This window comes from Pezoporus occidentalis, unplaced genomic scaffold (assembly GCF_034315485.1).
Source record: "Pezoporus occidentalis ecotype Australia unplaced genomic scaffold, CSIRO_AGI_Poc_V1 ctg118, whole genome shotgun sequence".
Classification (NCBI taxonomy): domain Eukaryota; kingdom Metazoa; phylum Chordata; class Aves; order Psittaciformes; family Psittacidae; genus Pezoporus; species Pezoporus occidentalis.
The window spans coordinates 5177725-5194471 of NW_026912972.1; the positions used below are offsets into that span (position 1 = coordinate 5177725).

The window sequence follows — 16747 nt, forward strand, 5'->3', positions numbered from 1 at the left end:
CTCTCAACCCCTTAGAGATACTGGTCTCATTCTCTTCTGATCATGAATTTATCCCACTGCCTAGCCCTTTGAGCTGTTTTACCACACTGCAATGGCTGGGACACAGCAAAAAGTGGCAAAGGTGGACCCAGCTCAGAGCTGTGCTGCTTTTGCAACAGGCTAGGGGGGTTACAGAGAGTTTCTCTCCAACTCCACTAGTTATGTAGAAATAATCCTTCGCATCAATTACAGCAATTACTTTCAGAGGTATACATTTGCTCTTTCACCCACACACTGTATTTGATTAGATTAAAACCTGGCTCAATTTAAAGGAAGGTGGATGCAAACAAAACCCCTCTGTAATTTATTCTGTGATTCAGACTATTCTGAATGAGTGGATCTAAACAACTGTTAAGTGCTGTACTTCTAATGATTGATTTGTTCTGTGATTCCTTGGTTGGGGGAAATGTGGTTTATGTGGTTTTCAACAAAGAAAGGATGTGGGGAGCTCAAATCAGTCCATCTGTCATTGTTTGCATCTGCAACGAATCTGGAATAAAACCCGGACATAATTTAGTACCATCTCTTTCTGTGAAGATATCTGTGCTCATAGACATCTCATCACTGCCAATCTGACCACTGACTCCAGGCAGCTGTTGGGGCAGTGCAGCATCTTCTTTCTGGTCCTTCACTAGCTCTTTTGTCAGATTGAGAAACACCTATGGAGCAAGAAAATATGAAGGAAAATTGGTCCAAATGACTCCATTTACCAAAATAATAATCAGAATCCACTCTTCCACTTTGTAGCTGCAGTTGGTGCAGCAGTTGTGAATTACACTCCTTTTTCTGTTCTCTTTGTGCTCTGTGAGGGAAATTCACTTTTTTCAGTATAAAATCATTGTTGTGCAACTCCTTGTCACCTGCTGCAGCAGTGGAAACAAAACTTAGCAGCTGCCCTGGGCTTACCTTGTCCTAGTACCACCTACTACATGACTACTCAGCAGGCATAAATGAAGCTGCACTTTAGCTCAAGGCCTACATAACTCTGCACCCTCCACATTCACACAGTGAGCAGCACACAGACTGCTCTCCCTGCGTGGCACCAGTGAGGAAACAAGGAGGGCTGTTTCCTGGGGTATTTTCCCCTCTAGCCTCTGACAGTGCCATCTTCCTCCGTGCTGGGAATTTGCACAGTTCTGCTGTCCATGCTGCACATGCTGTATAACTCATTCTTGATGCCTTCAGAAAACACCTTAAAAGCAAGAAATGTAACAATGTCCCACCTTCCTTTCTGCAAGACAAAGGTCATCACTGCTATCATTTACTCTCTGTTTCTGATGCAACTAAATGTTTGTGTTTATTTGACCAGAGATTTCCCATGAGCAGAAAGGTGCCTGTGGTACTCCAAGATGCCTAAGGTGATTCATTTCTCCAATACAGCATCCATGCTGAAGTTTATTATTTAGATGAACTCCCTCCCTGCTGACTGCATCTGTAGCAAACCCAGATTCACAGAGACAAAGAGATTAGTTCAAACAGAAACACATCACTGTCCTCTCTCCTTAGTTTAACTCCAGTATCTCATTTCCGAGGTAAAATGCTCGAAAAACTGTTAGCAAGTTGAGACAGTGGTACACTTTGTGCATCATTATACGTATAGATTTGTGAATACATCTACACACATATTTCTAAGTGTAACAGTGAACAACCAAACCACCTCTTCCCCTGCTGGCAACTCTCACATCCAAAACATGCCACCATCTAGCCCAGCAAGCAGAGCTACACAGGGCTGTGAAGTTAATTGCCATAACATTTCATTAAATCAAGCAGATCCTCATACCTCTTCTACTGTTGTGTTTGAAATCCCATAGCAGCCAAGGTGGAGATCACTCAGGCTGGTATCAAGAGCTCTGAGAAGTGCCTGGTAGGCCCCTGAGACTGTGGACTTGACGGGGGGAAGCACATACACGAGCTCTCCACCAATATCTTCCTTGAGATAAGCCTCTGGGAGGTGGGACTGGATCAAGGAGGTCACTGCTGTGGTGTCACACTCCTCTACCATGTTCTGAAAAGCGAGGAAAATACTGTGTTCACTGAGAGAGCTGTGAGGTCAAGCTTCCTACTGCAGGATTTAGCCCAAATGCTGTCCCAGAGCATAATCCACAGTGGTCTCAGTCCAGGTATGCAACATTTCAAGGTAAATATTAAAGGTAAATTAAAGTGGTTTTCTAGCCCTTGAAGAGGGAGGTGTGGCTCTGTGCCTGCCTTGGTCCAGACCAAGCCTTGCTGGGCTCCCTCTGTCTATGGGGATACTAGGATTGGGTTGAATCAACCACTTTGCACCAGCTAGAGCGTTTGTTGTACAGCAGAGAAGAAGCTGATACCTGAACTTGGCTGCCAGCACAAATACAGTCTTTTCCCATGAAAAATGGGCCTTTCACACAGATCTTTTTTCATTTTCTCTATCTATACTGCCAGCAATTTGGAAGGGGGGCTATCTCTTATGGTATCTGCACATTATTCTGTGTGCTGGGACTACCAACAGCACTGTAATAAATGCTGTATCAAGAGCAGATTTTCCCCTCCTTGCAAGCAGAACATTTTTCCTCAGGCTAGATGCTATAGATGGGCTCTTCCCATCTGCTTTCTTTCTCTGAACTTCAGAATTCATGCTCTGCACCCAGCCTTGCTTTTAACCCTCAGGAACTTCTTTTTCAACAAAGCAGAGCACTGACATTCCCATTTTCCAAGGGCCACAGGGGCTGGTCCAGTGGTCCTGCTGGAGACCCTCCCTCTGCTTTGAGGAAAGTGTGGGGACACATGTTCTCTCCCGGAGAAGCAGCATGCTTACATCCAGATCCTCAATAGTTCTTTGGTACCCTACTGTCCTTGGATCTGTCACTCGGCTCCTGTCAATATGTGCCTGCATCCCTGAACAAGCCTTGATGGCTCCCCTCAGAGACAATGCTGCTGAGAACCCTAGCTCAGCTCCATGTAGGCTTGCAAACAGGAGTGGCTCTGCCTCTGCCCCTAGCAGTGTGTGCTGCAATGACCATGCTCATGCAACACAAAAGGGAACTAAGGCCCAGTGGGGAAAGGAGGGTAAAGAGGACTGCATTGTGCACGTGTAATACAGGAGATTCAAGTTCAGACCTCTGTCTTGCCTATCAGAACTGCAAGGCTTTGTGTAGAGGGGCTGCACATTGCTGTGTTTTGGGGAACTCTCCATATAGGCTGTTTTTCTGAAGGGAAGTGTGCAAATTCTAGCAAGGGACAAGCAGAGCGAGCTGGAGTAGAGTGCACTGTAACCCAAGTACCAGTGCTCGAAGCATATAGAAAATGATTTTACTGGCAGCCCAAGGATACAGTACAGTGTATTTTTGAATCTGTGTGGCCAAAACAAAGGGCTTCAGACATTCCACTTTTACCCAGGCATAAGACAATTACATAAAGAAGTTATTCCACAAAAGGGAAATTATACTGGAACAACCATTCCACTGCAGACATCTAACACAGAGATGAACCTTTTGCAGCATGTTTCAATTCTGTGAGACACTATGACATGTTTCCTTCTTTCCTGTCATACAAGTGATTGTTTCCCACCCAAGACACTGAAAACTTAGGACCAGCTCATAAACAAACCTTCTTTTTTGTGAGTGTCAGGTGATATCCATCACCAAACATTTCCTTGAGGTAGAATGGTGAACCACAACATCTGAGCCCTCCACGCTCTAGGAAGGCGATTCGGTCACTCAGAACTTCTGCTTCATCTAAGTGATGTGTTGAGAGAACGATGGTTCTGCCTGGAAAACACAAAGCTGATGTCAGCCACCACAAACACATGTGATTACATCAGACTGATTGAGGGGATAGGGAGTATTAGGCAGAAATTGACTGGGCTCTTTTGTAATTAGTAGTGAAACTGGATGGAAGGCAACATTAGAGAGAAGCTGGAAGTTACTGTATTGTACACTGTGTATTACAGTAAAGTTACTTTTCATATGACATTCTGAATTTACAGAAACCAAGCAGGATGCACTCAGAAAGTCTGCAAAATCCCAGTCTCCCAGAATTTGTTCTCTGTGGTCTCAAACTCCACAGTTTAAAGCCACTGATATCATATATGCAAAAGTGACACAAATCACCTTTGCCCCTGGGCAGCATCTTGTCTCATGATGGTACCTTTTTTATTCTTGGAGATAATTTCCCAAATACTTCTCCGAGAGCATGGATCCACTCCTGTGGTCGGTTCATCTAGTATCACCACCCTTGATCCACCCAGGAGAGCAATAGCTATAGACAACTTCCTCTTCATCCCCCCAGACAGGGAGCCAGCTAGCTTGTGGCGATGGCTGTACAGGCCAGTCTCCTTCAAAGTCCTTTGAAACAAAGAAAAATCACCCCCCAAAGGTTGTCTTTCAGGCATCTTTTAAAAGCAGGGAATGTGAAAATACCCAAGCCCCTCCCATAACTGCAAATGAAAAACTGCTCAAGTATGGAGTGCTCTCCTGAATGGTCACAGTGCAGGGAGATGATTCACCCTGTAAGCTCAGTTGCTGGGACTTTTATCTAAAACGTATTTTTTTTTTTTAGGAGGCTTTCAAAGTTTTCATCTGACAAATCAAGGTTAAAGGCTCAACCTCATCATCTGAGAACACCAAGATCCAAACTCCCTGAGATGTTCCTGCTGCTTCACTTCTTCACAAAACCAATAAAATCGACATCATCTTTCTGACTGGTTGATTAAACCTCTTTCTGGGGAAAATTGTAAAGCAGCAAGGACTAGACCCTGAGGCCTATAAATGCATCTCCAAAGAATAGCCACAGAAGCCTGTAAACCCCCTGGAGAAGGGGCATTGTTTTCTTACAGCCACAGATATCTATATATTCCTGTAGGCAGACCAAGGCATTATTTGAACTCTGTGCTGGATTGGCAGCACTTCTCCAACATTCACTTGAGCTTTGCAGTGGGGATAGCACTACCACACAATAATTCTGACAGCCTATTTTTATACCTCTTCACTTCTTCATAGAGCTTCTGTTTACTCCAGTGAGGGACTTTGATGTACCCGTAGAGCAGCAGGTGTTCTTTTGTGGTGAGGTAGTTAAACAGCACGTTGTGCTGCATACACACCCCCATATTCTTCCTGATAACTTCCTGGTCAGTCCTGATGTCTTTGCCATACACAAAGATAGTACCTGATGATGTAGGGAACAACCCAGTCAAAATAGATCTGAAAGGGGAAAAAAAAAAATTGAAAAGGAAGTCAGAAAAAGGAGAAAGCCATATTTAAGTTTTTCACACGATCCTGTATCTATCATCACTTTCAATATTTTCTTACATTACCATCACATTTCTTCCAGCAAGGGACCACTGATCGCTGCTTCTTCTGCTGTCTGACCATGTACTTGTCCATGTCTGACCATTGCACTTGTCAGAGCAGTGGTCAATTAACATCAAAGGACACCCTTGTATCCCTCATAGGAACTCAAGAGCAAGTACCAAGCTCACATGCTGAACTCTGGCTACTTTTCATATGTACTTTTATCTTCTTCAGCTTTCCTCTTCCTAAGATCACTGCATAACGCATGCATCAATACTCATGAATGCCCTTGACTTCCAATTTAATCACTTGTTCCAGCGTTCGAGGATTCCGGGTTGAGAGAAATGAAACACAATAAAGAATCTCAACTAGTTTATAAATACGGGGAAAATATAGAGCAACAAAAGATACAGTAAAGGATATTTCTGATGTTTGGTTATCTTAACAACCCCAAAGACCATGTAATGACAATCAGGAAACCAGCTCTGAGAAACATCATCACAGTGTGAGGTGGTACGCTCAACCTTAGCGGGTGTCCCTGCAGAGGCAACGCTGACCTGGGTGGTATGAGGTTCTTCCTCCTCGTATTGCCTGAGGCTCCGGCTTTTATACTAGCAAAAATGCACACTCATTCTGATGTAGGAGGCCAGCCTACTTCGGAAGAAGTGGCCAAGTATATCGAGAAAGGTCTCCCAGGGTCAGGACTTTTCCGGGGATCAGCCAAAGCGGGACCTTCCAGGGAGGACCCACCAAAGACAAACAGTACTTTTCTGGTTTTGTGTGTTTCCCCACGGGCCATTATCCAGTGTCACTGACACATCACTGGACACTCATATAATGTAGCTAATCTCCATTCTTTGAGGTTTGCCTGCAGTATCCAGACAGCCTCATATTGCTAACCACAACAGGGATTGAAAACTGCATCTTCATCTTACTAATCACATCAGAGCATGGATGTGTGTAAGATTTCACTGCCATTATTAACAAGAAATGGGAGAGGACTTCCAGACAAGACACCTCACAGTGGGCAGTGCTTTAATCTAGTTCAAGCAAGTTACCTCCCTAGCAATACCCGATAGACGTGAGTCAAATAGGCCCTCTGCTCAGAATAACTACTTGCATATTATAGGTAATTTTTGGTGCTGTCCTGCAGGGACTAAAGGGAGAAGATATGTCTCAGACTGCTCTTCATCTTCCCAGAGTTTCTTTCTTTCTTGGGACTTTTAACTATCATTAAAAACAGAAGAAGTAACTTGTGACCTTACTCAGGATTTGAAGCCTGCACTAGGTTTCAAGAAGCTATTATACTTTTCTGCATATCACCTTTGCCTACACTTTGCAAACAGGCTACGAAATGAACTGATAACAAGCTGAAATGGAGCACACATCTGTTTTACCAGGTTTGGCTCTTCTGAGTCTTCTATTTATCAGCTTAATGTTGCTTTCAGAGTGATGCACATAAATATCACTGGAGAAACCAAGTTCTACATGTCTGTTTTAGTGCTGTTATCTAGCAACACAAATAATAATTTACAAATGGCAAGGCTGGAAGGACTGAAAGGCCAATGTATTAACCCACTGCCGTTCCAGCACAACCAATGCATGAGTTTGTACAGCTCAAGTATATCTTTATTAAGCCGTCTTGCTAATATTGCTTCTGCTATGATGTGTTCACAAGCTACCCACAACTTTCAGAAAAGCCTAACCCCAGGCACCAAAGTGCAATAGAACAAAATGCTAGAACAGTTACTGTGCTGTGCATCACAGGTTCCTAACAGATAAAAAGCATTTTCCTAAGCAGAAAAGAACCTTTAATTCTAATAGATGAAGGGACTGATGAGGTCATCCATGAGTAAGATAGAACTACAGAGAAATTTGGCCTGATAAAGTCTCTTATTCAGTCTCCCAACACTGCTCAGCACCACTTGCTCACCAGTTGGGTGAATGAGAGTTCACCCAATCATGCCCCACAATATAAAAAAAACACCAGCTTTAAAGGATACTCACATGGTTGTAGTTTTCCCAGCTCCATTGTGTCCCAGCAGGGAAGTGATATTCCCTTCATAGAAGTTGATGCTGAGATTATCCACTGCAGCTTTGGATCCATAAACCTTCGTTATGCCACAGAGAGAGACTCCCAAGGTGAGATCAGTGGGCTCTGGTTCCACAGGAGGAGGGGATGCACCTTTGATACACCAAAGGGAATGGTCAGAGGAATGGTCAGTACTGCACTGCTGCAGATATTTGTGCTACTTTTTTTTCACCTTAGACACAAGCAGGGCTTTTAAAACCAAAATACAGCAAAAGTAGGTGCCTTTCAGCTAGGAATGTAGAGGACATTTCACAGGATCTATATCATTTTGAGCTCCCTAGGATTTCTCCTTTCTACCTCTGCAGCTTCTAATAACTCCTGACAATAGATATTTATCACTTTTGAAAAGGTCTCATGTCCAGATGTTTCACAGCACCTAAGTAAGTTTTTACGAAGCACAGAAAATTAGAGGACATACAGCAAAACTACTGAGTTATTTTCAGTTAGATAGAATCAGGAAGCTTTTATGTGTGATCTCACAATATTTTACAGGCTAAATATTTAAAGAGATGAACAAAGAAGCACATATCCCCTTTATCAAGTGGAAACGTCTATCTGCTAGCACAAACAAAAGCGTATGACTGAGATATATGCCTGAGATACATGCATTTAACTAACTGCTTAAGTACAACACACACAAATATGCATGTGAAAATCCGTATGGATTTCCAAACCAAACAGGAAGAAAAAATATAAATTAAAAGCCAAATCTCTATTCGTGTAAGGAACAGCTTCCAGTTTTTCCTGTGCTACCACATAAGGGTCAATAGAGAAATGTGTTTTCTGAGTATGGTGACCTTTTATAAATTTGGCTTCATTTAAAAATGTGTTAGTATCACTACCCCATCTAGCATTCACATACATATCTTATTGTTGAGGGTAGCTTCTTTCCTTAACATCAGCTTGGTTAAGAGAAGGCCTCTTTGTTTCCCATTCCAGAAGGGGAGGTAACTGTTGTATTCAATCCAGTAAGATGGAAGCAATGGGAAATACCAGGGAGCAGCCATGCCATATCTACCTGCAAGAAGAGGAATCTCATTCATATATCTGTTTCCCAGGAAGTATCACTATCAGGGTACACTCAAAATAGCAAAAAGAAACTCCTCAGACATCTCTCCCCTCTTGATCTGTTCATGTACTACTGATACTTGGTAGAGAATTTGCCTGACTGACACAATAGGAAGCATTCGCTAATTTGTTATTCTGAGTAACTTCATAGCTAGAGAGCAGGAGTATTTTACATTTTCCACTGGGTAGATTTCTGTATGCCACTAGACTGCTTCATTAGGTTGGGAAGAAAAGCAGAAGACAAATATACTGGCTCTTGCCCAAGGCAGGAATTACTTTTTGAAATCAAAAGATATAAGTTACACAACACAAAATCACTCAACTGACAAACGCAGGCTAACGTGTTCTGTTCTCATTTTCACCCATCAGACTGCAAATACATCCTCCCATGTCCTTGGCTTCAGATTCTTCTGGAGACCCACTCACCCATGTGATAAGCAGGGGAGCCCAAATTCTCCCTTTCTCTGTCTCAGTTTCATTAATACTGTCAGACATCCACAAAGTCATACTCCCTTTGATCTAGAAACAGGGGTATCCTGTGTATGCAGACTGTCATACTGCCTGAACCATGGTATCAGCCAGTGTTGTCTTCATTGTTTTCCAAGAGATGGCACAGTACCAGCCTCAATGTTTTGTATCCTTACCTGGGAAAACATTCCTTATATACCATCCCAGGGTGAAGTAAATGAAAGAGTCTATCAGAATGAGCCAGCACATCCAGCCAAAGGAAGTGTTGTCTCCAATCATTGGGGACTTATACATGTTGTCCCACTGCAGACCTGCAAACAGGAATTCAGAAATACAAACAGGCTCTACATAAGTTAATGAAATGTCACAACCATGGGAGTCAAAACCTAGTTTTGTCTATAATAAACATACCTATGCCCTGTGCCTCATACCGAGCGATGTATTGACTTGCATAACTGAATGCAGTTGGGGACAACAGACTCTGTGGAATAAACAAAATTGAAAACAGACAACTAATGAATTAATCTCAAAGAGAAATTAAGTCAGTCAACAGCAGTCAGGTACCTCATTAGCTTGGTCCAGCAGCCACAAAAATAAGCATTCCCCCCCCCCCCCCCCCAACAGTCACAAAAAGCACTGGACCAGGCTTATGATGGGCATTACTTCTGATGCTGGGCTGTAATGTCTCCTTAGAGCCTGCTTTTCTTTTGCTTCACACCAGGACCCAACTTCCTCCCTCATAAAGGCCTTTATTTTAGGCTTTTGAAATACAGCAGTGCTTGAGAATTACCTGCCATGTGGTTAATAGTTTTACCACTAGCACTAATAATTGTTCTTTTCTGAATGGGGTGATTCAAAACAAGCCTGGCTTCTGGAACCTAATACCTACCCATTTCTACCCTTGGTAAGAAACAATACTTTACATCTATTTCCATAGCTAGGAATTTGAGATACATGAAACTAAAGGATGAGCAGAGACAGCCATGAGCGGAGCCAGACCTCTTTCACAGCCTGAACTCCTTAATGAGACAGCCTTGTTTTTCTTGTTGGTTGAAAGTAACTCAGTTTGGTTTGCAATTTGTAAGGGTGAGATACGTAGCTCAGACTACTCTACAGGTGGCAGGTAGGAACTCTCTGAATTTCAGTGCTTTCAGTCATGGGACACACCTAATTCCAGGTCTCCCTCAAACAGGTCATGGCCAACTCTCCTGTCATACCTGTCAACATTCACTGATGGAATTTAGAAAGACACCCAACCATGACAATTTGTGACACAAGCTATAATAAGAGCTGAAGTTTATTGAAGGTGTCTGCTTCCACGTACATGGTCCCTGTTACTGAAAAGCAGAGCTTACCAGCAGGCTCTTCACAGAGAAGCTCAAATGATTCTCAATGACAAGAAGCACGATGAAGGGGAAGAAGGTGAGGATGTATACGAGACTGCCCACCAAGGCTGCTATATTGGTGTTATTGAAGAACACGCTGATGAAGTAGCTCATTGCTGTGATGGACAGGCTGTAGTCCATAAGGTACAGGAACAGGAGTGCTGTATTTGTTTTGGGAAGGATGTCACCCACTTTTAGAACAATGATGAGGAAGGTGACAGTAATTAGAAGGAAGATGGCACACTCTATGAACCAGGCGATGAAATGGCTGCTGGCATTAACACCCATCATTTTCATGTACTACAGAGAGAAGGGTGAAAAAAAAATCACAAATGACAAGTGTTCATTAAGAGATCGTTCTGCTGATATTGAACTGCTGTTTTTTTTTCAGTTTCTAGAAAAAATATCAACCAAACCATGCTCTTTCATACTCAAATGCATATTGATAACCAAGAAGAAACCACACATATTTCCACAATGCCCTAGGTTTGCAAAGCAGTCTATTGCAGAGGAACGCTACAGACTGGATCTGCAAGTATGAAGCACTGTAGCCCAAAAGCACCAGAGCAACTTTTAGCCTTAGATTTGTAACTTTTCTAAAACATTTTTGTTATTCTTTAAAATAATGCTAATTGGTCCAGTGGTTTGAATGTAAAAGCTCTTAAATATCTTTGAAACCAATCCACTTCTCACACAACTCCAAGACAACACACAATAGGTAAACTACCATGGTTATAAGGAAGCATTTTTTTTTTTTGGTTTAAGGTTTAAGGAAGCTGATTTATACTAGCTGATGATCAAGACCATAAGACTTGCATAAAACTGTCAATTTCTGTTTATAAATCCAAAAGAAACTACAGGTGCTGATGGCTTCTTGTAGATTATTGCACGCCTAAAAAGATTACTGACACCCTGGGTCTTACAGACAGCGAAACTGAGTTCCCTAAATTAACAGGGCTGTCAGCTAGCCACTGGGGTTCACTCATTTTTAATCTCATCACAGTTCATAGACTGCCCTTTACTGGAAATGATTTTGGTGAATCAGTATTTGTCTCCATGGTATTGGATAAAAAACAAATCTGCTCAAGCTTCTGTTGCTTGCTGAAGCTTAGTTTTACAGAAGTTCTTTGCTGCTCATCTCTGTTGACAGTGTTTAGACCAAAAACCTGAGTTAATATAACAAATTCCCTAGGTCTCAATGTCATTTCTTTTCCAATAGGCAGCTAGATGAAAAACTTCATTTCAGAGGAGCTGATGTAATATGTAACACCTTCTGAAATATTAAGTATAATAATTTCAAGGATAGGAAATAAGTCACTTTCTGTGTCTTTGCCCCAATAGGTACGACTCAAAGTCAAGTTTTAGAGAGCTTAAAATCTTCAGAAAACTTTGTGGAGTCCCCATATTTCCAGTGTTCAAAACTGCAAAGCAATATTCTCACCATTTGAAGGGCAAAGTCCCTGCATTTCTATTGTTTTGAGTTTGGTTACACTGTCAGAATTCAAACACTGCAGGTCAAACAATAGGTATTTGGAGTATTATTTCCTTAATGCATGTTTTGCTCCATTTAATATTGCACAGGAGACATGCTACCCACTAATAAGGAAAATCTGTTTATAATTCTGCACACCCCAGAAGGTTTCACCGTACCTCATAAAGCCTCAGATCTTTCTCTTGAACAAGTGTTTTAACAAAATCAGCTATAAACAGCACCCAGGCAGCCATCAGAGCAAATGGAAGAGAGTAGGTCACACTGGTTAAGAACCTGTAAAAGGCAAATGCAAGCTTTAGCTGAATACAAAATGTTCTGGGGATTAAGGCTTTATACAGAATATATTTGTCAGAATAATACTTTGGCACAGGAAAAGACATGCTTATGTTTCAAAATGGGGAGCATAATTAATAATTACAAAAATGGCTATTTTGCCCTTGCACTGGACTTTCCATTCACAAAATGCCTGACTGTTCAAATTCTTTTTTCTTTTTTTAAATTACAGAGGGATTTCCAGATGCATTGCGCAAGTTTTGCTGAGCAGCACAAGGAGCAGGAGCTACCATGGTCAGTGGCATCTCCTGGCTCCCTTATGGGGTGCATTCCAGTTGGAATGAGCAGCCAACCATAATTCCCAGTTCTGTTAATAGACATAACGACCAAATGTTGTTATCAGGCCATATTTCCTGGTGCTGGAATTTGAATTCAGGCGCTTCCCCTCAAGAGCGTCTGTCCTATCACCCCACAGGACAGCTATTAGGGATCCAGGCCTACAGCATGGCTTCACAATTCTTGGCTCTTCACTTTAGTTGAAACTTTCTTCCTTGTGCCAGACGTGCACAGAAAAAAAGACAACAGTGGCAAACAGTAAATTTCTCCTTTTGTGATGGAAAGCAAGTTTTTATAAGCAGGATATTCACTTCACTGTATCTACAGGGCTTACGCTTTCCTCCCTCACTTCTAAACCTGGCTTATAAAAAAGTAATCAGTGTTATTCCTGAGAAAAGTTTAATATACAACAATCACAGTGAGAAAATAATACGATTACATTTGGTTTTTTAATTTCTTTTTATCTGTAAAGCTGAAAATCTCCCATAAACCAGAGCTTTTGGAAATGCTTCCATGCAACTGAAGCCATATTGAGAAAGAACAACGAAGAAGCATTTCTACTAGTTCTTTGTTGTTTGGGGTCTTTTTGGCTGCCACCTTATACAGGATCTCTAGGCTACTAAAAATTCATCATTTCCCAACATCTTCTCTTTACTGGTGTATATATATTCCCTTCTTCTCCCTACAGGAGGATAACCATGGAATAACAAGCAATAAAGTCATTTTATGACTACTACTGTATGCAAATCCAAAGCCTTTAGCTATTTTAATAATTGAGCAAACTTGTGTCCCTCTGTACCTGGGGTGTGGAGGGAAACCTGAAGGCAGTAATTTTTCTCAGCAGCCCAAGAACAAGAAAAGGAGCAGATAAGCACTGTAGTATGCCTCAAGCATACAGTTAATCATTGTCCAAAACTATCTCACAGCAATAATCCACATATTTGTTGCAAGAAGTTGACACTGTCTGAATGCTTACTGCCTGTGTACTTGCAGGCACTTTGCTCTTGAGAAGAGGTTATAGGTCCCCAGCTCTCTTAAGTGACAGGCTGACACAGAAGATTAATGGATCTGCTCTAGCTCTTATAGCTATAGCTCCCAGATAATCTTTTAGCTTATGCAGTAGACACACAGGCTTTTCAATAGGAAGAGCTCCTATGTCTGGTCTGTACCTTAGGTCCAAACAAGACACTCGTGTCAGGGTGGAGTGACCATCTAACCTATCAATACTATTTGCGGAAGATTCTTCAGTGCTTTCTGACAGACACTGAAATCCCTTCACTGGGTGCTTTCCACTCAGTCTGGCCACCACCTGCTGCCAGGGTAATAACTCTGAGGAAGTACCATCTTGCCAGCTTTCCAACACAGACCAGAAACTGCCTTGCTAGAGGGGCAGGTCCTCATCTGTTAGAGATTCGCTTCTCTCTGTTGCATTTGACAGAGAAGCAGTTTATACTAGCTGCAGATCTGACTAAAAATGAATGGAAAGGAAGATAATCTAAAACTTTTCGATCTGTTCCACAGTTTAAAACTTACTCTGGCCCACACAAAGATAATGCTGCACTATTCTGTGTGACAGGCTGTTAACCTGGCAACTCAACACATCAAAAGATTCTCTGTCCTCCCTCATTATAGCAGAGATGAATGGTACAGTTTTATCTTCCTTCTTGCGGCATCTGAGAGGCACCTGTATTGAGAACTATCCACTATGCACTAATCATTAGCTAGAATCACTGGACTGAATAACAAATATCACAGCTGGATAGCAATCTCCACGAACAAAGCACATAAACCTAGTGACTCTTTTTTGCCCAATAAATACATTTTCTAAGTTCTGCTGCATTGTCAGCATGCAAACACATGTAGAACAAGCCAATACTTCATATTTAACCCAAGTCCTGCCAAGCCAAGCCTTAGTTCTACCATGTATAGTCAAACAGGGACAGCAAATTTTACTTGCTGTAAAACCTATAGTTACCATGACAATTCAGGTACATACAGAGCGCTGAAAACAAAAGACAGGCAAACTATATAGACCATATACATATAGATCATTTATGCTAGAGTCCAAACTTTCCTCTTTTGTTCAGATCCTTGGGAAAACAACAACAACAACAACAACAACAGAAAACAAAACCAAAAAAACCAACCAACCAACCAAAAAAAAAAAAAAAGCCAAAAGAACAAAACACAAAATGAAATTATTTCTATGTAATGTGAACATGGTATTAAGGAGACCAGCACAGCTGGTGAACTCCACCAGTCAGACAAGATGAGCTTAGACAAAGCATGAAAACAAAAGGCACATGAACTTACATATCCTTATTGTAGCAAGGGTAAGGCATGGCCTGGACTTGAACAGCTATTTCCTCTGGCTTCTTGCCAGTCTGTAATTCAATGATGGCTCTTTCAATGCTGTCCTGGATATAAATAAATGCTCGGCTGTAAATCTGGCTCTGGGAGGTGGAATTGTGAGGACCCACTGTCCAGATGCGCTCCCTGATTCTGTTGGTGGTTTGTGTGATCCTGCTGCTCATTCGGATGGTGTAGTTGAGCACAGGAGGGAGGGCCAAGTCCCCATAAACTGAGTGTCCAGGGCTGCTATGGCTTGAAGGCAGCTTGAAAATTATACCTTGGAACAGAAAGGGAAAAGGCTTTCCTTCAGAGCTGACACCATGGGAGCAGTACACAGGGATACATAGAAACTCCTCATTTTTATATGTCTTTTCTACATTACAGTCCATCACCTAATTTCTTTGCTGCACAAATAATGCTTAGATGGGTAGAGTGCTTATCAAGTGGAAACAATATATCACTGCAGCTACTCATACTTCCAAATGTGACCAGTGATTCTGGGTGCGAGATACAGCTCCAAGAGCTTTTAAATATTTTCCCACTGAACATTCAAAAAACAGAGGTTCTCAGAATAACTGGCTGTATTTGGAAAAATCTTGCTGTTAACGTGGACTGTCAGATATCTGCTAGGTATGTCAGTACATGCACTTGTGAACGTGCTCAAAGTTACTCTATCAATAGAGGCCATGCAGTGATGCTGTGACATAAAAACCTATACACATATTTTTGTGCCCACACAAAGTCCTGCAGAGCTGAGATGTCCATATAGAAGACGTGAATATAGCAGCTTTGCAGGCTCCTGTTAGGAAATGGCATGCTGTAGATACAGTTTGACAGACAGGACTTTTTTTCATTTAATTGTTTGTTTAAATAAAGGTAACAGAAGTTCTTCCCTACAGAATGTTTTTCCTTAGTATTCCATATATAAAGCATATGATGGAATGGAGGACAATCATGGAAGAAAACTGCTTTCATGGGAATAGACAAGTATTATCAGGGTGTGAAGTCACAAGAAAAGAAAAAGTTTCTATCTACTCCTCAGTTATGAGGTATAAACCCAAACAGATCACAGGACTTATAAGTAAATCCTAATTGAGGCGAAATTGGGCATTCTTTAAAAATTAAGACACATTTGTGTCACTACATCAAATTAATGTAAGTTAATATAAATTAATACAAATTCCTGTTCTTTGATCTGAAGCTGCAATCTGATCCCACAAATATGAAAAGTGTGACTGAGAAAACCCAATCTAATATTGCAGTGTTTGGCTGGAACATCTCAACAGCTTTATGACCTTCTGATAAATGGAATTGTCTCATATTTGGACTTGAGACCTTAAAGGTTTTTTCCAACCTAAATGATTCTACAATATCTTTCTTGATTAACGATCTTTTCCCATGGGGGCCTGAAAGAAGGCAGCTGTCATGAAGATCTCCTAAGGGCAGTGAAGTGTCATTCAAACTGAGAATTAACCAAAAGAAAACACCAGTTGACCAAAGGCTTTCTATACAGACAGTGGACTGTAAGAGAAGAGAAGGTATAAACAGGAGAGTGTAAAACGCTGCCACAAGGAGATCTCAGTGTGCAATTCCCATGCACACTGGCTCAGAATCAACTGCTGTGTGGTGAGAGCTGTTGATGAAAAGCCAAACTTCTTATGCTGGACTTCCATCCTATACCAAGCTAATTTACAGGAGGATTCAAGACTGTCGCATACTTGCAAAAAGCTCATTCTTCAGAAAGAGCTCTTTAGCAACCCTTTCCATTTCCTCTAAGTTTTTGACTGCCTGAATGCGGTTAAACGAGACACAGGAGGACACATTCACAGCGAGGGTAGCCAGTGTGTTCAGCTGCTCCACAATGTCAGAGTTGTTCTGCAATTCCAGCAAAATATCATCTGAAAAAAAACAAATCCACAAGCAAAACCAGTAGCATCATTACACACAAAAAAAAAAATCATCACATCATTCTGCTCTT

General features: G+C 41.6%; 1 protein-coding gene across 1 annotated transcript in view; it reads right to left on the reverse strand.

Annotated features, from left to right (window-relative positions):
* Positions 1–16747, reverse strand: part of ABCA12 (ATP binding cassette subfamily A member 12) — an 85767-nt gene that overhangs the window by 23348 nt on the left and 45672 nt on the right. Inside the window, exons 22-34 of the mRNA XM_062603527.1 lie at positions 16488–16667; positions 14731–15046; positions 11967–12081; positions 10287–10616; positions 9343–9412; positions 9108–9242; positions 8258–8413; positions 7311–7488; positions 4995–5213; positions 4162–4358; positions 3622–3782; positions 1820–2044; positions 560–698 (exon numbers count right to left, since the gene is read on the reverse strand). Coding sequence (XP_062459511.1) covers positions 560–698; positions 1820–2044; positions 3622–3782; positions 4162–4358; positions 4995–5213; positions 7311–7488; positions 8258–8413; positions 9108–9242; positions 9343–9412; positions 10287–10616; positions 11967–12081; positions 14731–15046; positions 16488–16667 — 2421 coding nt within the window. The remainder of the gene's footprint in view (positions 1–559; positions 699–1819; positions 2045–3621; positions 3783–4161; positions 4359–4994; positions 5214–7310; positions 7489–8257; positions 8414–9107; positions 9243–9342; positions 9413–10286; positions 10617–11966; positions 12082–14730; positions 15047–16487; positions 16668–16747) is intronic.